The sequence below is a fragment of the Choristoneura fumiferana genome, chromosome 14, assembly GCF_025370935.1.
Source record: "Choristoneura fumiferana chromosome 14, NRCan_CFum_1, whole genome shotgun sequence".
NCBI lineage: Eukaryota > Metazoa > Arthropoda > Insecta > Lepidoptera > Tortricidae > Choristoneura > Choristoneura fumiferana.
Genome location: NC_133485.1, coordinates 4793216 through 4814203, shown reverse-complemented (window position 1 = coordinate 4814203; position 20988 = coordinate 4793216). Strand labels below are relative to the sequence as shown.

The 20988-nt window shown below is 39.3% G+C and overlaps 1 protein-coding gene across 1 annotated transcript in view; it reads left to right on the top strand.

Annotated features, from left to right (window-relative positions):
* Window positions 1-12219, top strand: part of LOC141434958 (atrial natriuretic peptide receptor 1-like) — a 42180-nt gene extending 29961 nt beyond the window's left edge. Inside the window, exons 6-13 of the mRNA XM_074097454.1 lie at window positions 652-787; window positions 1576-1667; window positions 3341-3482; window positions 4545-4629; window positions 6504-6630; window positions 10900-11058; window positions 11603-11779; window positions 12055-12219. Of these exons, the coding sequence (XP_073953555.1) occupies window positions 652-787; window positions 1576-1667; window positions 3341-3482; window positions 4545-4629; window positions 6504-6630; window positions 10900-11058; window positions 11603-11779; window positions 12055-12219 (1083 nt within the window). The remainder of the gene's footprint in view (window positions 1-651; window positions 788-1575; window positions 1668-3340; window positions 3483-4544; window positions 4630-6503; window positions 6631-10899; window positions 11059-11602; window positions 11780-12054) is intronic.
* The last annotated feature ends 8769 nt before the right edge of the window (window positions 12220-20988 follow it).

Here is a 20988-nt window from a genome sequence, read left to right as displayed (position 1 = left end):
AAAGAAAGATATACTGGCATGTGACGTCACAAGCCAGTAGCGCCATACTTGCTGCGTAGAGAAAAGCGTTTGACAAAGAGACAGGTATATAGATGTTTTAAAAAATCGCTATAAATCCAATTTTCAACCGGATTAAGTTTTCTCTTCGCTAAACACTGTCTGTTTATCTATATTTTCATAATAATATAAGATATGGCAAATTCAGAAGTTGTTAAATACCGTATTCTTAAGTAATATCAGTCGAGATGGCTTTTTATTTATAGTCAAAATACCACAAACGGGACTTATCACGCTAAAAGCGTGAAGCGTGATAAGTCCGTTGTGGTATTTTGACTATGAGTGAGAATCACGAAAGTTTAGGACTTTTTATTTGTACACTAATTATACAAGATAGATACGAAAGTGAGAAGGGCGGTACGATACAGACTTCAATTTTCGAATTTCGTAGTAGCCCCCCTGTATGAACTATGTATTGTATGTGTCTGCTACGAGTAATCTATGTAGAGTCATCTGGGGTAAACGTACGCAATGGGTAAGTGTACGCAATCCATTACACTTCCGTCGAAAATGTATGTAATTGCGTACACTACCCACTGCGTACGTTTACCCCGTGACTCTATCTGTTGTTGCTTAATATAGGACAGTTTTCAGGTGAACTTCTTCATCGGGGCGTTCTACGACGGCGTTTATTTGTTGGGGATGGCGTTGAACGAGACATTGACGGAGCACGGCGACATCCGCGACGGACGCAACATCACGGGACGCATGTGGGGCCGGGACTTTCACGGTAAGAGTTTGATGATACATCACTAGCGTTTACTCGTAGTTTTTCTTGTGTGAAGAATTAGATCTGGTGGTGGAATAAAATTCTAGAATTTTCTGAATTGTTGTTGGATTGCATCTTGCTCTTCATTTTGACGACCGGTTAGCTAAGCTATTCACTACGAAGCTTGAAGTCCCAGGTTTAAACTTGAATTGTATGAATGTTTGGTCTCGAGTCTTGGACGTTTATAAGTATTTTTATTCGTAGTATGCGTAGCAAAAGCTTTGCTTAATTTGGGACTAGATCAATACGGTATTTGACTATTTTGTATATGTTTTATAAATTAAAACTACACGATGCCTGTTATCGAATAGAAAACAATTTTTAAGCTACCTTTACAAGTACCAAAGTTATAAAGGTTTGAAATTCAAGATTAGACAGAGAAAGACATACTTGGCATGTGACGTCACACGCCAGTACCGCCATACTTGCTGCATAGAGAAAAGCGTTTGAGAAAGAGACAGGTATATAGATTTTTCAAAAAATCACTATAAATCCAATTTTCAACCGATTTAAATTTTCTCTTCGCTAAACACTATCTGTATATCTATATTTTCATAATTATATTAAGATATGGCAAAATCAGGAATTGTCAAATACCGTATTGACGTCAATCATTCCATGATAGTTATTTATTCAAACTGCATGAACTACACCCAAGCAACTTTTTTTCTCTTGATTTACAATTAGCGGTTGAGATTTAGGGGTATTAGATACACACGTTTTACATGAGCTCATATTTTTTTGTTTAGGTATAACGGGCCATGTACGCATCGATGCAGTGGGAGACAGAGATGCTGACTATGCCATCTTGGACCTTGACCCTGTTACTGGAAAGTTTGAAGTAAGTACAGAGGTAGTTTAATATTAGGAACAATTATTAACTGTACCTAGATAAAACAGACAAAGACACGCAAAAACACAACTCGAAGCGCATACCTGAACAATATGTCAATTTGGTTGCCTCATCCGCTCGCCCACCGTCTACCCATTTGACAGCAACTGCCTACCTTGTACCACGAAACTCATGTGCGATGAGAAGCGATGTCCGTCATATAGTTTGCGATAATTAAGCGACAGTAGCTATACCGAAGCGTTGCCAGAATATTTATCAACTCATAGCAAGCAAAATTGCCTTGCAGCGGATACAGCTGCATGTTGTATCCAAAGATAATACAGTAGGTAATCACGTACCGTTATTTCCTTATAAAATTGTTATTTTCTTTTTACGTCAATTGTTTTTAAGGGTCATTTATATGTTTTTGACAGAACATTATCAAAGTGTTTGTACAAAATTACTTCGACGCGGTGCCAGGGATTCCTTTTCAAGTTTGTTTCGGAACGAAAAAGGTACAAAGAATTTCTTACAGCTCCATGATAAAGTGTCTGAATAAGGTAAAAGGGTACTTTTAGAGATTTTGTAAATATTTTTGAGACATGATACTGAACGAAACAATAGAAAAATATTTTTATCTTTTATTTTAAAAACAAAAGGAGCTGCTTAATCTATTTTCTTTCGAATAAGTATTTTATTATTCGACAGTCTAAATTCTCAACTTTTTTATTTAAAAGGCGCTGTAATTGAAAAGCCAAAAAACTTATTAGCTTTTTGCAGTTGTGACAGATTTTCGATTATTACGAGTATACTGAAAATGTTCAAAAAATCGTTTTTTTTTTTCTTTGAGAGGCCATTGCTCGCTTTATTTATTCCATTTTATTTTCGCAATCAACTTAATAGCGTTGAGTTTGGTCGACAGTTGTTTGACTTAGTCACTTTATTTAACTTTCGGGTTTTGCAGGTAAAAAGTTAAGCCGTGGTGGCCGAGTTGTTTGACCTAATGGCCTCTCAAGCAGAGGATCGTGGGTTAAAACCCCGGCTCGCACCTCTGAGTTTTTTGGAAATTCATGTGCGGAATGACATTTGAAATTCACCACGAGCTTTACGGTGAAGGAAATCATCGCGAGGGAACCTGCACATACCTGCGAAGCAATTCAATGATTTGTGTGAAGTTCCCAATCCGCACTGGGCCCGCGTGGGAACTACTGCCCAAGCTCTCTCATCTGAGAGGAGCCCTGTGCCCAGCAGTGGGACGTATATAGGCTGGGGTGATGATGATGATGATGATGAGGTAAAAAATTGTTTCGTGCGGCTTGATAATAACCACTTCACTTCGCCGCGAGCTAAACTCCTTGGCTTGTTTTTATAGCTGAAATCGATCGGGGGTGGATTGTAAAAGTCACCGTTAAATTTACTCTCGGTATTAACATATTTTATAGCTCGCTGATGTTTGGTTTCATTCTAATTTTATGAATTACACATTGAAATAATAATAATAGGACCAAGATGAACGTTAAAACCACTACGAGTAAAATCTATTGTTGACCTTTGAAAAAGCTTACAAAGCAAATTTTATTGGAGACATTGTTTAGATCCTTAAATATTTATACAAACATTGCTCGTTTAAAGGGTTTAGATAGATTACTATTGACGAGTGTTTTCTCATACGGCATTCTTAGGTGGTGGCTTTCTACCACGGGTTGAACAGCAGCTACAAGCCGGTAGCAGGGAAGGCCATCCACTGGCCCGGGGGCCGCCGCGGCCCGCCGCTCGACACCCCTCGCTGCGGGTTCTTGGGCACCGATCCCATGTGTCAAGGAGGTAAACGCTAAAAATAAGCTTAAAGCATCATTTAGACGATGCGAGTCGTGCGTTTCGTTGAAGCAAAGGTTTAGTAGGTTTCTTTGGCCTTGAAGGGTAACTTTGAACATATATATATCGGTATGTGGTTGGTTTTTAATTAGACCTAATATATTTATTTATTTATTTATTTATTTTAAGGAGAGCAAACAGAAGCAAGTGTATACAATATGCACTTATAAAATAGATACATTTTAAATTCACTTACTCCCTAACGAGCCCCCACTAAGAAATATGGTATAAGTGATTATGTAGACTTACACTATACACTGTGATACATTCAAGGTTTCATACAATTTGTTTTTGAACTTATCTCTCGTCATATCAAATATATCTACTGACAGAGGTAATTTATTATAAGAGTTACACAAGCGTCGCAAAGGTGCGCGATGACCAGCGTTGCTGGAAGAGAACGGGACGGCGAACAAGGCGGCGGACCGAGAACTGAAACGTGAAGGAACTCTAAAGCTGACCTGCGATAGAAGCTCTGCACTATTGTAGTGCCCTCTACAGATGTTGTACAATGTTACCGCATCCGACACGTTACGCCTAGTTTCGAGGGAAGATATTTTATAATATTTCAATAGGTTACAGTAGCTCATTTTCTTCCCTGTCAAGCGTCTATGCATAGCCCGCAAAAACTTTTTTCATATGGTTTTCATATGGGCGAAACTCACCCTCCATTGGGTCAAAATACTCCGTCCTTTCCTTACTGTATATTACGGGGCTGCGCGGCTATGGATTTATAAAATGATTACGTATTCATGGACGGTACCGCTACCGCTACTTGGACGATAATTCTCGCCCAATTTAAGTAAGGCAGGTCTAAGCACGTTTTGCTGAAACTACGCCACGAAATCTCGTCGTGATTACGCCTGCAAATTTGGTTTTAATACATTTTTCAATATTACGTACACGTGCGTACAGCCAAAATCAGAACAATTGATTACTTAAGTAATTAAATTTACTATTTTGTAAATATAACAAGGGGAGTGAAGTGTCGTTTTGTTGCACGCTGCTCAGAGACGCAGACAGTTATAATATATTGTTTCATCGGACTCGCTGTATTTCTAACCCTGGCAGTGACAGCTGCCTGCGTCGCTTACAAGTAAGTACTAACATAACCTAAAGTAATACTAATGTATTATTCTTAGTTTAAGGACCTCTTTCACCGCTCTTTGATGAATTTTATGTAAATGTGATGATGATTAAATGTGATGCCGCCATTTCTGTTTATGTGGACCAAACAAACAGAGATGGCTGTCATCACCAGATATCTGTCACATAAAGTGTCAATGTGTGGTGTAACAGGCCTAAAATGAGAAAACCAAAAATATTTATTTTATTACTGCAGTTTTAAGTGTTGACTCATTTCAATTCAAAGAGTTAATTTTAATAAGATAATGTACCAGATCACTGAAATTATGATGATAGTTGCTATTTGTTTTATTTAATACTGTTATAGTTACAGATTCGGTATATTCCTTATTTATCAACAGATATCGATGATTTTTTACGTTATCCTATTTATTTTCCAGTTTTGTAACACGTTCGATTATTTAAGAGAAAATTGGTGTTTATATATTGCGTATTCTAAAGTGCTCAGTTTCAGTAGAGGAGAGAGGTCCTTCACTCGTGCGAGAGAGGGCTCGTTTCACTGAGAGGTGATTTAAACAGACGCGACTCAGAATAATGCATATTCATCCCATTATTTCACTCATCTAAAAGGTTAAGCGCTCTTTTTAAAGCCGGGTACTCACTAGTGAGCTGTAACTGTAACCGAACATATACGTTTCGAGGTTCTAGTGTGTACGCGTCAAACGATCTTCACGCGTGACATCATCCATCGAGCGCCCTCACCGAGCGCACTCATCAAGCGAGCTGTAACAGATACAGTAACGAGGGTCTAGAAACCCACACTCGTCGGTTATCACTGCGACACGCACGTGTTCTGCAGGGCTACTACGAAATTCGAAAATCGAGGTTCGTGTCGTGCGGTCCCTCTGACACTTATACTATTTAATACGACAGCGAGAGGGACGGTACGATACGAACTTCGATTTTCGAGCTTCAGAGTAGGCCCTCTGCTCGTGGAAGGCTTGCGAACCACGTACACACTATAATAACGTGCAACGGTTGCACTTACGCAATAAGTACCTGGCCGTCATCGGCTCGCTGCGAGCACAGTGCGTTCCGCTCGCGAACTACGTTGATTTTCGGTAACTGTAACGTGCAACGGTTACAGTTACAGCTCACTGATGAGTACCCGGCTTAAGCTAGTGCAAGCACTGTTTTATAGCTAGCGAGTAGCATTGAGGACTACGATTTTATTACTACTCTAGAAGTAGTTTCACAGTACCTTATTGTATTTTCTCGTTATCTTCTCTAATATCTATTCTACTGAATAACGTTCGTTAAGAGAAATAAACCGGATAAGTGCGAGCTAAATCCACGTGACGAGGGTTTAATACTTACCTACACATTATGGAATTTCACTATGTTACTGTACTGTAGTGTAGGCAACATAGTTTCATCTAAACCTTATATAAGAACATACGTAATTATATACTCGTGTATCACTCGCGCAAGTTTTCAGTAATAAAATTTATATTGCACGAGTCGGATGTTTCCATAACTCACATCCTTACATGGCAATTCTGCCAGGAACGCCGTGTGTTATTGGGCGTTAATGGAGACAACTGTAGGTTGAAAGCTAGGTTTATACATTTTTATTCTAAATGCAAGTGACGATACATGGTTATATACCTCGATATTTAACTACTAAGATGAATACATAGATAAGAGAGTGAGAACGGCGAAGCACACTACAATATGGTGAGCTGAGCACTCAACACGGAATGTTGAGGAGCCGGGTTCTATTTATAGAGCATAGTTTTATCTCAGATTTTTTCAATGTAGGTATGGTTATGGTTTATCTAACAAAAATTAAATTTATATAGATGTTAGTATATGGATGTTCAGACAGGCTCGCATCGATGCTGAGCTCAACAACATGGCGTGGCGAGTGCGCCCCGAGGAGGTGCTGGTGGAAGTCGGCACCGGCCTGGGCGCCACTCCCGCGCTGCACAGCATCAACGAAGTCTTGAAGGTGCGTCAAACTTGACAGTGTCATGAGTTACGTTATAAAAAGAGCTCCTGGCGATATACCTGCGCAGTGAGCGAAATACGGACCAAATTGGCGGCGGAGTAGTGGGGTCGCGGGAGGGGGCGTAGGAGCGCGCGCGCGGCCGTCACGCCATTGGCTTGTTAGTTGACAGATGCGCAAACGTATCCCCTCCACTAGCCACCCAGAGCTCTTTTTACGCGTGCGTGATTTAACATTTAAATGCTGATAGTAACTGGGTGATATAGCTTCGCTCGGGCTAAAACTCGGTAACAAGCGTTTTCCCAGAGATAAGACCAAGCTAGATCGATTTCTCGTCCCTAAAAACCCCTATACATGCCAAATTTCATCGAAATCATAGAAATATACAAATACAGAATCCAACTCACCAAAATCGAACGAAATACACGCACGGAAAACGCTCATTTCCACGGTCACGTGAGATCTGTCGTCGCAAGAAATGGCGTATGCTGAGCAAGGAAATGTAGCCAATCTTTCAACAAACATGGGTGATAAATCTAGTCGGCTGTCGGCATAACATATGCGCACGGATGTAGAGTTAGCAATCTGTATTATTGTGAACGGGAGAATATCATTACGGCCTTTGTCAAACCGTATTTACTTAAGACCAGAGGCCGTATGGTCTAACGGACGGCCGCTTGCTATCGCATTTATTTATTTTTTCTCTATAACGGTGTAAGATGGTGACAGAAAGAGATGGTGAAAGCGATGGCAAGCCCGTGCGTTAAACAATAAGTCCTCGGGCCTTGTACTACGAATTTCGAATTCTGAACGTCGTATCAAGCCGTTCCGATTACGCTAACGTCCTTTCAACGAGCAATTCTTGTATATAATATATTTCGGGGATCTCGGAAACGGCTCCAACGATTTCGATGAAATTTGGTATTTAGGGGTTTTCGGGGATGACAAATAGAATAGAATAGAATAATTTTATTCAGCAATAAAGTTACTTAGAAGTTAAGTTAAGTTAGTTAGAATATTTCTCGTGCGGTCGCTTGTGATCGTATTCGCCATCTCTTTCTACCCTCCCCATATACCGTGTGACAGAAGGAAATGATGAAAACGATTGTGATTCCGAGTGCTTTAAACAATAAAGCGGTTATTTCGATGTAGAGATTTCCAAGGGCTTTACGTTCCGTGTAAAGATATTGTCAAAAACTTTAAGCAAAACGAAATTGAATTTAGTCTTTTTTTGAGTTTACGAAAAAGTAACAGTTATTTCTTTTTAAACACACGTTGTGCAAGGTCTTGGTGGAAGTTAAAAAAATGTTGGCAGGGAATGCTTTAAGCTAAATACGTATTGGACTGTAAAATCACCGATTTCCAATTATACCTACTGCCAGAGCTGTAAAAACGGTACTCTACGCTTTAAGCAAAATTAACACAATATATACTTATTATGTTCCTTTTTTACAGCGCGCTTTAGGAACTGAAATAGAACATTCTTTAAATTTTACACGAAAGCAGTCGAAATTGGAAATCGGCAACGCTGGTTTAACAAGTGTGGTAACCTTGACATTTCGGCAGGAATTCGTCCGTGAATGTAATTAGGAAATGTGAATTTTTGTGACATAGTGCCTAACTTTTTATTTAATTAGATAGATACGTACGTACCTACTCTGGCGTAGAATGAATATTTTCCTTAGGCAACCTAAAGGGAGCATGAGTTAGGTATCTCTTCGGATACAATTTCTTCGGATTCAGTTTATCTACTGCCGCAACTGTTATAACTGTTATGTAAAAAAGGTAAGCGACTCGGTGGGAATTGAGTTTTTACGACGCCTCGCCACTGGCACTTAACCCCCTTAATAAAACAAAACATAAAACGTTACAAATACGTACCCTAATTCACATTTTATATTTGTAACTGGTGCATTTGCTCTTGAAACTCATCATTTGGTGAAGTGGAACTGATGATGAAGACCACATTTGACCATCGGAGTTACCTACTACTCAGTAACAAGTATTTCGCGGGTTGAATTTTAATTACTTTGACACAGTTTCTAAGCAATTTATGCTCCTCGTAATGCTCTTTTCATGATGTGTACACATAGTTTGAATTGTAAATGATCTCTTGCCTTGATTATTCTCATTACTGTACCGCATGTTTACAATTTGTTTTGTGTGCCAAAGTTAATAAATAAATAAATATGGTGAAATGGAATGGGTGGTGAAGCACCCAGGATTCCTCAATAATTAACGTCTCGGCATCGAAAAAAAACATCCTTCGTAAAAAAAAGGTGACAAGCAGTTGATATTAAAAGCAGTTGATGTTGTATCTCAGATATTTACACTAAAAAGTGTGAAAAAAATGTTATAACAAAAAATTGAACCGACTCCAAAAGACGATGAAAATAATTTTCTACCAGTCTGAAGTCGGTCGGTGCCTCAGCACGTAATAAAAATATGTAATATAGAAAAAAAAAACGATTATTTACTACAACAATAAAATTATCCAACTATTTTTCAACTATGTTCCCTTTTTTAAACCAATTGTAGTCATATCCATATTACGTATATTGTTCGACATGATTTTAACGTAAATTGTATCCGTCGTCCTCCAACTGGTCACAACACAACACGACAGGTAAATGTGAAGCGGGCTTTAATCTGGCCTTTTAAATAAGCCTAAAAGTCAAATTACAAATTTTTAGATTATTCAGACCAAAACACCTAATTGAGACAAATGCGTAATGAGATTAAAGCAACTTAGCGATTTAATGAAGTGAGCTTGTGATATTTTGAGGCATGAGGACCCGGGAATGGCGTAAAGTTTCATAAAGGCCATGACAGCACGTCAAGAGGATATTTTAAGACGTGAAGGGATATACTGTTGTGTTTAGAATAAGGACTCAGACTGGGCTATTCTTAGTTATCTACGAGTACAGCCCTTTGTTTGCGAAGTTCGTAGTGGCCCTGCAGACCCACGAGTAGCATTGATCCTATAAAGGTTCCGTTTTACCAACTGTGGCACGGTACTCTGAAAAACTGAATCAGAATTGAATAAAATTTTGAATAAAATTAACCAAATCAAAATTGAATTAAATTTTGTTAGGCACCTTTAAAGTGATATTTTTTTTGCTATATTTTTTCATTTTAACACAGGAAATCCCCGGATAGTAACGTAAAAGGTGTATCACACACACAGTGTTCTGTTCAGTCACCATCCTTCCGGGCTCCTTATCCGGAACTTCCCGTTAGCTCCCTGTTTTATAGCGGTCTGCATAAAATATAAACGGCTAAGCAAGCACTTGCCCTAAAGGTTTGCCTGAGAGCCATAAAAAATGCTCGCATGTTGAGTAAGTAGAGTTTCAGATATTAGCTAGAGGCAAACAGTTTCTTGCGGCGCATTCTTCTTGGCAATGATGGTCTTTCCGAAAGCGCTGGTAGTTTAATAAATGACGTGTAAAAGTGCCCATTGCGGCCTATTTACTGAATAAATGATCTTGATTTTTTGATTTTTGATTTCATGGCAGTCTGCCAGAATTAAGAAAGATCAGCGATAGTGCTTTATAGGCTGTGCGACGACGGAAGGATTTAGTCATTATTTTCTCGCTCGACGGTCTTGGTAATAGCTTTGAAGGATTTGTCTGAAAGGGTGTACCTGTGGTCTTCCTGTGTGACATGGCCTTTAGATAAACTGAGTTATCATGCCAAGAATATAAGTAACATATTGCTTAAATAAGTTGAGCTCTGTACTTTACACCAAGTGATGCTGATGTCATCCACGCCACGGGGCTACTTTTGCTTCTTACCTGGAAGAGCTCATTACACCGAGTATTATGGAATGAGAATATTAAATAAAACATGAACAAAATTAAGTTTATTAGTTATATGTACGATCCTTTTTTTGGGATGTGAAAAAAGGCGCATACCTTCTCTTAAAAGTTATGTGGGGCTCTCTCACTAAAACCACATCGGTGTTTATGTTTGTCCACTCTGCCGTTATGGGAGCGCCATAATATCACAGACATACAACCATAACTTTAATGTTGACTGGCAAACATTAATTTGTATGATAAACCGTGACTACACAATCCTCTTAGAAGTTAAGTAGCTCGTAACTATTTGATTCCAATCATCTACTTATTTACAGATTCACCTCACCTCGCCACAAGTGTTAGTTTAGTAGTCTTTTCATCTAAGTACATAAGTACTTTACTAATCAGATTATCCTACGCAACGAAATCAAAACTCTTAACTCGTGTTATTTGATTTGAGTTGTTTTCTCAGCTCTCTTTAGGCTGGAGCGCGCGCGCCGTGGTTGGTGCTCCATCCGTGACGCTGTCTTCGTTCACGGTGGGCTTGTACAAGGGGAACCGCGTTGCTGTCAAGAAAATACACAGAAAGAAGCTTGACCTCAACAAAAAACTCATGTGGGAGATTAAGCAGGTAACAGAACAGATATACTACAAAATTACAATATAATGACTCTTTGTACACCATAAATAGTAAGCAAAAATAAATCTTAGTTATAATTATAATCGTTGATGTGTTGAAATCACGTACAAGTATGTTTCGTTGATTTTTATTTTGTAACTAATGTAATAAAATAGTATTATAACGTACCTAATGTTAACATTGATTAGTGATATTATAATGAAAATCAGTCGATGTCGTCCAAAATCCATGCTTAAACTTGAAGTGTTTGATGGATGCGCTCGACCATTCCAATTTTAAAGGGAGAGAATTTTCTAACATAAACCTAATGTGCGAAATACTGTCAATTCATGTTGATTCACTTTTAATTTAGGTAGGTATGTACAGGTACCAAAATTTAATCCAAGTAAAATGTTTTCGAATATGTAGTTTACCCAAGAATAGCAAAACGATGCAATATAGATAGTGAATCAGTCTCCTCCACGAGAATAGTAGGTACTTAAAATCATCCAATTAATGCTTGTGATTATCATTATCACCAAAAACAACTCCATAGGCCAGAAACGTCTCCCACGAGAACACAACCCGTTTCATCGGCGCTTGCGTCGACTGCCCACTGGTGTTCGTGCTGACCGAATACTGCCCTAAAGGCTCACTGAAAGACGTGCTGTCCAACGAGGAGATACAGCTCGATTGGAACTTCAGGACGTCACTGGTTCATGATATCGTGCAGGTAAGCCATTTTGTATAAAAAGTTGAATGTGAAAATAGAATCGTTTTAGAAAGTCACAAAGTGATATTAGAGGAAGGTTACCGTGTCTTTGCAAACTCACACTAAAATGATACAGTATCTTTTTCGCCCACGTAAATGTTTCGGCGAATTCGCCCACTAAAGTAACAGCGTAAAAAAGTTCATAAAACGTGTAATCTTATCTTTATAAATTTTCCATTGATCTTTTTAAAAATACATCTCCCTAAAACAATATCAAACGTTTAATATTTTGCAAGGGTATGTGTTACCTCCACGGTGGTCTGGGAGCCCACGGTAAACTCCGATCTTCCAACTGCCTCATCGACGGCCGCTTCGTCCTCAAGATATCTGACTACGGGCCTAATACACTCTGCACGCCCACCGATCTCATCAAAGATGACAACTACTATTACAGTAAATAGCTTGGTATCGTTTTTATTTTTATTTGCTAAGGGGCTGTTTCACCATCCATTGATTAGCGTTAACCGACGGTTAAATGAGATGCCGTCTCCGTCTATTCGAATGAAACAAATAGAGACGGCATCACACCTAACCACCAGTTAACACTAATCAATGGATGGTGAAACAGCCCTAAGTATTATTATTTAATCAAATCAAAGACGGACTTTCAACTATCGCTACCACAATCTTTAAGGGCAACACACACAGAGAGCGGGCGCGGGTCGTGCGCGGGCCCGCGACGGGCGTATTTGCATGGCGGTATATGGAAGCCTTCACACAGAACGCGGGCGCGGGCGCGGGTCGTGCGCGGGCCCGCGCCCGTCGCCCGTCGTCACAAACAGCGCGCGGGCCGAGCGCAGTTACCAACTCTCAAAAATATTTATCCCTAAAACTTAAGTTAAAACCCCTAAATTGCTATAATTAATTGGAAATCCCCCTAAAACATGTTAGTATAGGTAGTGCCACAAGAATTGAAGTGAATGATTACACACACAGCAACATGTCGTATAATGACATCAGGCAGGATTGTAAGTTTGATATACTTACCATTCAGTTTTTTTTAATTTCCACCCATCGGCTTACTTACATACAAAAAATCTCTACTTTACGTCTATGGGAGGTACCCACAAAATGTTTTTTTTTTTAATTTTTCATTGTACAAGTATCATTTTGTCGGGATAGTTTTCATTATATATCCGTGCAAATATCAAGAAATAATGTGAAATATAAGAAATACAAAATAAATATAAAAAGCAAAACTTCCCAAAAATCCTTAAAAATACCCCATCCCAGTTATTTACCCCCTAAATTTGAGGGGAAAACCCTAATTTGGCAGCCGTGCCGAGCGGCAAATGGCCGTGTTTGTATCGCGCCGCCGCTTTGACACGCGCCGCCTCTGTCAAAGGATGCCGCGTGCGATTTATGGCTTTACCTTCGCACGCGGCGTCCTTTGACAGGTAGGGTTGCAACGATATATCGAATTTTTGATAGTATCGATAACTTTGACTCCACAGTATTGATATATTAGCATTGCCTATCTACAGTGTGTTACTGGGCTACCGGCACCCAGGCTTTTTTTTTAAGGGAAGTTAAAGATACGCTATTTCTGTAACTTAACCATTACATAAATTAAATAATAAAGTAAAATCCACACTGTTAACTTTCTAATAAAAATATAATTGTCAGCCATGTACAGCTAATTAAATTGACAAGTACTATATATAGTAAATATTATAAATGCGAAAGTTTGTGTGCGTGTTTGTGTGTGTGTGTGTGTGTGTGTGTGTGTGTGTTTTGTTTGTTACTCCTTCACACTAAAACAGCATTTCAATGACATTTGGTACGTAGATAGCTGGAATAACATAAAGGCTACTTTTACAACCTTTTATTTAGTTTCACCTGTCCCGTTGTCTGTCTGTCCGTCTGTAGTCAAATTCTGCAAGTATATTTTGACCACTTCCAGTAGTCAGATTGACTTGAAATTTGGAATACTTATGTAAATTGTGTAACAATACAATAATCTGGTAGTGACATCCTGGTAGTTCAGCCAGGATCGTCTCCGCAGCACGGAACTCTTCAACGGTTAATAGCATCGACTTGAAATATGGTATGCAAATGTAGTTTGTGTGGTTGCAAGACTGTCAACAAAAAGTACAGTCACAAAAAAAGCTTTTATTAAAAGTTTTTTTTTTTACCAAAAACTTGCAAGTTAAATTTGACCCACTTGCCGGCATCCGATTGAGCTGAAATTTAGCATGCATGTGTAAATCGGATGACAATGCATTATTATTATGTCATGAAGCTGATCTGATGATGGAGCTGGAAGGTAACCATAGGAATCCGGTAATTAAATAACGCAACCGCATCGAGTTTGGGCTCGTTTGATTCGTCTTGATGAGTACTTTGGTCGGGGTGAATATGCGACCCTCTAAACAGTTAAAAACAAAATTAAAAGAAAAAAACCGACCAAGAGCCTATCGGACACGCCCAAAATAGGGTTCCGTAGCCATTACGACAAAATTAAGTAATATTTTTCTAAGGATTTCGTATTTTATACGGAATCTCCCAAGTTTAAAGTTGAATATTTCGCAAACAAATTACTGAAACGAAAAAAAAGACCTATCCAACGATACCCCACACTGGCCACACTATAGGGTTGGATGAGAAAAAAATCACCCCCATTACGTCTATCGGAGGTAGCCTAAAAAAATTTTTAATTTTTTATTTTTTATTGTACCATTTTGTCAGCATAGTTTACATATATATCAGTGCAAAATAACAGCTCTCTAGCATTGATAGTCCCTGAGCAAAGCCGCAGACGGTCAGACAGTTAGACAGACAGACATGGCGAAACTATAAGGGTTGCGTTTTTGCCATTTTGGCTCCGGAACCATAAAAACCTTTTTCAAAACAAGCTTTTATTAGAAAAAATAAATGAACTAAAAAGGAGAAATATATATTGTTTTTTATTCGACTGGATGGAAAACGAGCAAGAGGGTCTCCTGATGGTAAGAGATCACCACCGCCCATAAACATCAGCAACACTAGGGGTATTGCAGATGCGTTGCCAACCTAGAGGCCTAAGATGGGATACCTCAAGTGCCAGTAATTTAAGTATCCATATTCAGTCTCTAGAACTTTAACTATCTATGACGAGTATTTAATTAGTAGGTAACATGTAACTTAAATTTATTTTTCCTTTTTAGTTTTATAATAAAACCTTGTTTTTAAAAAGGTTTTTCCTTTTAATTTTATTATATTATCCCGATATTTCCACGGGATAGGGATGAGCTGGACGTCTGGAATAACACATAGAGAGAAAAGACGAGGTGACACGAGAATTGAAATTTGTATGGCAGCGCCCGCGGCGGCCCGCGCTACTCGCGGCGGGCGCGCGAGAATGCATGCAAATTTCAATTCTCGTCTCGCCTTGCCGTTGGAAAATCACCATTAAGATATAGTTAACGCAGGATAGCAATAAATTCCTAATCCAATAAAAATAATAATTCTATTATTAAGTGCATGTATTATGTAAGTTCAAACACAATCACTGTATTGTTCATGAATAAATATTGAATTGAATTGTATTCTTTACAGACGAAGTTGAAGGAAACAACTAGTTATCGACAATATCGCGTTGAAACGGTCGATAGTATCGATTATCGATCTTTTAATTTCCGATATAATTAATTTTACCAGGCAACAGGGCACTGGCGGTCTGAAAGGTTGGTTACGTGAAAAAAATGTTGATAACTAATTAGATAAATATTATAATTAATTAATGACATATCGTGTAGGTACAGTCAACGTAATAAATAAGAGATCACTTTTGTACCTTGGCACTTTAACGTCATGTTTGATAAGCCATACGAAATTGTGTAACGACTGAAAGCGACAAGGTACCTATACCTAAAAAGTGATCACTTATTTATGACGTTGACTGTCGAACAACATACATAAAAAAAAAACACTTACTTTTAATCCCATCCACTAATATTATGAATGCGAAAGTTTGTAAGTCTGTTTATTTATTACTTCATCAGCCATCATCATCACGTCAAAATCGCTGAACCGATTTAGATGAAATTCGGTATACAATGTATCCCGCAGAAACTATACAAATTTCCGGGATAAAACTATACTATGTCCATCTCTGTGACTACAACTATATGTATACCAAATTTCATCTAAATCGGTTCAGTGGTTTAGACGTGATGAAGTAATAAACAAAAACCGCCCAAGAGCGTGTCGGTTTTTTTATTTCGATTATTTATGCTGGCTCGTGCTGAAGCACCGACTTCGAGCTAGTAGGTACACCTAGGAAAATATTTTGAAGGGTTTTGTAGTCGGTTCCATTTATTGTTATTTTTTTTTATTTGTTTGGAGTCGGTTTTACTTTTTTGTTAACCACATATATCTCGCGGTACTGTAATAATTCTGTGTCGAGTTGACAAAAATGTATCCATTATAAGTTTACGTAGATAGTGTAACTTTATTACTAATAGTACATTACTGCAGAGGCCATGAAGTAAGGGACGAGTTCGGGGTAGAATAAAACGAGTCCAGCAATCCCTGTTCTGGCCGAGGCTTGTATAGTGCTTTTCTCAAACAATGTGAGGAAATATTTCATCCATCCATCCATAAATCCCCATCCATCCATCGCATTAACGCATACATTTCGAGCATGTTTGAGAATAGTACATTACTGCAGAGGCCATGAAGTAAGGGATTGATGGACGAGTTCGGGTAGACGGCCGAGTCGTAGACGAGGCCGGATAAACGAGTCGCATCCGTTCTGGACGAGGTTGTATAGTGCTTTTCTCAAACAATGTGAGGAAATATTTCATACATCCATCCATCCGTCCGTCCGTCGTCCGTCCATCCATCCGTCCATCCATCCATCCATCCGTCCATCATCCATCCATCCATCCGTCCGTCCATCCATCCGTCCGTCCATCATCCATCCATCCATCCGTCTATCCATCTGTCCGTCCGTCCGTCCATCATCCATACATCCATCTGTCCGTCCGTCGTTCGTCCGTCATCCAGTCCGTCCGTCCGCCCCGTCCGTCCGTCCGTCCGTCCATCCATCCGTCCGTCCGTCCGTCCGTCCGTCCGCCCGTCCGCCCGTCCATCCATCCATCCGTCCGTCTGTCCGTCCATCCATCCGTCCGTCCGTCCGTCCATCCATCAACATCCATCTGTCCCGTCCGTCCGTTCGTCCGTCCATCCATCCGTCCGTCCGTCCGCCGTCGTCCGTCCGTCCGTCCATCCATCCGTCGTCCGTCCGTCGTCCGTCCGCCCGTCCATCCATCCGTCCGTCCATCCATTCATCGTCCGTCCGTCCGTCCGTCCGTCCGTCCATCCATCCATCCATCTATCCATACATCCATATATCACATCGCATCGCATCGCACTATCGCAAATGCTTACAGAGTAGTGGTGGTTGGCTGTTCGTAATTTTTCCTTTGTCAGTTTAATCTTAGTAAGCAAATTTAAAAAGTAAGAGCAGCGGACAATAATGGATTTTCATACATACTTCATGGCCTAGGCCAAGAAGTTATGTAGGGAGGTGGTAGGGAGCCATAAATGAGAAGCTTCATGTCTCCATTTCGTGACATTAACGCATACATTTCCGAGCATGTTTGAGAAAATAAAATTATTCTTATTCTTATTATTGGTTCTAGAACTGTTTTCATTTGTACTCCAAAAGTCGCCAGATAAACCATTTTTTAGTCAAACTTTTTTTGGTCGCTAATATTTAAGCAAAAGCCGTCACTTCTAGGGATAAAGTCACTAAACTGGCAACATTGATAGCCGCTGCGGGCCCGTCGCGGGTCCGACCCGCGCTCTGTGTGAATACAACGAACCGCGCGGCTCCCGGGCGGACACGACCCGACCCGCGCCCGCTCTCTGTGTGTGTTGCCTCTTAAGGCAACACACACAGAGAGCGGGCCGCGGGTGTGCGCGGGCCCGCGACGGGCGTATTTGCATGGCGTAAATGGAAGCTTCACACAGAACGCGGGCGCGGGCGCGGGTCGTGCGCGGCGCGCCCGTCGCCGTCGTCACAAACAGCGCGCGGGCCGAGCGCAGTTACCAACTCTCAAAAATATTATCCCTAAACTTAAGTTAAAAACCCCTAAAATTGCTATAATTAATTGGAATCCCCCTAAAACATGTTAGTATAGGTAGTGCCACAAGAATTAAGTGAAAATGATTACACACACAGCAACATGTCGTATAATGACATCAGGCAGGATTGTAAGTTTGATATACTTAACCATTCAGTTTTTTTTTTTTAATTTCCACCATCGGCTTACTTACATACAAAAATCTCTACTTTACGTCTATGGAGGTACCATGGGAGGTACCACCAAATGTTTTTTTTTTTTTAATTTTCATTTGTACAAGTATCATTTTGTCGGATAGTTTTCATTATATATCCGTGCAAATATCAAGAAATAATGTGAAATATAAGAAATACAAAATAAATATAAAGCAAAACTTCCCAAAATCCTAAAATACCCATCCCAGTTATTTACCCTAAATTTGAGGGAAAAACCCCTAATTTGGCATTGGCAGCCGTGCCGAGCGGCAAATGGCCGGTGTTTGTATCGCGCCGCCGCTTTGACACGCGCCGCCTCTGTCAAAGGATGCCGCGTGCGATTTATGGCTTTACCTTCGCACGCGGCGTCCTTTGACAGGTAGGGTTGCAAACGATATATCGAATTTTTGATAGTATCGATAACTTTGACTCCACAGTATTGATATATTAGCATTGCCTATCTACAGTGTGTTACTATGGTCTACGGCACCCAGGCTTTTTTTTTAAGGGAAGTTAAAGATACGCTATTTTCTGTAACTTAACCATTACATAAATTTAAATAATAAAGTAAAAATCCACACTGTTAACTTTCTAATAAAAATATAATTGTCAGCCATGTACAGCTATTAAATTGACAAGTACTATATATAAGTAAATATTATAAATGCGAAAGTTTGTGTGCGTGTTTGTGTGTGTGTGTGTGTGTGTGTGTGTGTGTGTGGTCTTTGTTTGTTACTCCTTCACACTAAAACGCATTTCAATGACATTTGGTACGTAGATAGCTGGAATAACATAAAGGCTACTTTTTACAACCTTTTATTTAGTTTCACCTGTCCCGTTGTCTGTCTGTCCGTCTGTAGTCAAATTCTGCAAGTATATTTTGACCACTTCAGTAGCAGATTGACTTGAAATTGGAATACTTATGTAAATTGTGTAACAATACAATAATCTGGTAGTGACATCCTGGTAGTTCAGCCAGGATCGTCTCCGCAGCACGGAACTTTCAACGGTTAATAGCATCGACTTGAAATATGGTATGCAAATGTAGTTTGTGTGGTTGCAAGACTGTCAACAAAAAGTACAGTCACAAAAAAAGCTTTTATTAAAAATGTTTTTTTTTTAACCAAAACTTGCAAGTTAAATTTGACCCACTTGCCGGCATCCGATTGAGCTGAAATTTAGCATGCATGTGTAAATCGGATGACAATGCATTATTATTATGTCATGAAGCTGATCTGATGATGGAGCTGGAAGGTAACCATAGGAATCCGGTATTAAAAATAACGCAACCGCATCGAGTTTGGGCTCGTTTGATTCGTCTTGATGAGTACTTTGGTCGGGGTGAATATGCGACCCTCTAAACAGTTAAAACAAAATTAAAAGAAAAAAACGCGACCAAAGAGCCTATCGGACACGCCCAAAATAGGGTTCCGTAGCCATTACGACAAAATTAAGTAATATTTTTCTAAGGATTTCGTATTTTATACGGAATCTCCCAAGTTTAAAGTTGAATATTTCGCAAAAAAATTACTGAAACGAAAAAAAAGACCTATCCAATGATACCCCACACTGGCCACACTATAGGGTTGGATGAGAAAAAAAATCACCCCATTACGTCTATCGGAGGTAGCCTAAAAATTTTTATTTTTTTATTTTTTATTGTACCATTTTGTCAGCATAGTTTACATATATATCCGTGCAAATAACAGCTCTCTAGCATTGATAGTCCCTGAGCAAAGCCGCAGACGGTCAGACAGACAGACAGACAGACTGGCGAAACTATAAGGGTTGCGTTTTTTTGCCATTTTGGCTCCGGAACCATAAAAACCTTTTTCAAAACAAGCTTTTATTAGAAAAAAATAAATGAACTAAAAAGGAGAAATATATATTGTTTTTTTATTCGACTGGATGGAAAACGAGCAAAGAGGGTCTCCTGATGGTAAGAGATCACCACCGCCCATAAACATCAGCAACACTAGGGGTATTGCAGATGCGTTGCCAACCTAGAGGCCTAAGATGGGAACCTCAAGTGCCCAGTAATTAAGTATCCATATTCAGTCTCTAGAACTTTAACTATCTACACACGCTTCTTATAATGACGAGTATTTAATTAGTAGGTACATACATGTAACTTAAATTAATTTTTCCTTTTTAGTTTTCTAATAAAACCTTGTTTTTAAAAAGGTTTTTTCTTTTAATTTTATTATATTATCCCGATATTTCCACGGGATAGGGATGAGCTGGACGTCTGGAATAACACATAGAGAGAAAAGACGAGGTGACACGAGAATTGAAATTTGTATGGCAGCGCCGCGCGGCCCGCGGCTACTCGCGCGGGCGCGCGGAGAATGCATGCAAATTTCAATTCTCGTCTCGCCTTGCCGTTGGAAAATCACCATTAGATATAGTTTAACGCAGGATAGCAATAAATTCCTAATCCAATAAATAATTAATTCTATTATTAAGTGCATGTATTTGTAAGTTCAACACAATCACTGTATTGTTCATGAATAAATATTGAATTGAATTGTATTCTTTACAGACGAAAGTTGAAGGAAACAACTAGTTATCGACAATATCGCGTTGAAACGGTCGATAGTATCGATTATCGATCTTTTTAATTTCCGAATATAATTAATTTTACCAGGCAAACAGGGCACTGGCGGTCTGAAAGGTTGGTTACGTGAAAAAAAAAATGTTGATAACTAATTAGATAAATATTATAATTAATTAATGACATATCGTGTAGGTACAGTCAAACGTAATAAATAAGAGATCACTTTTTACCTTGGCACTTTAACGTCATGTTTGATAAGCCATACGAAATTGTGTAACGACTGAAAGCGACAAGGGTACCTATACTAAAAGTGGACACTTATTTATGACGTTGACTGTTCGAACAACA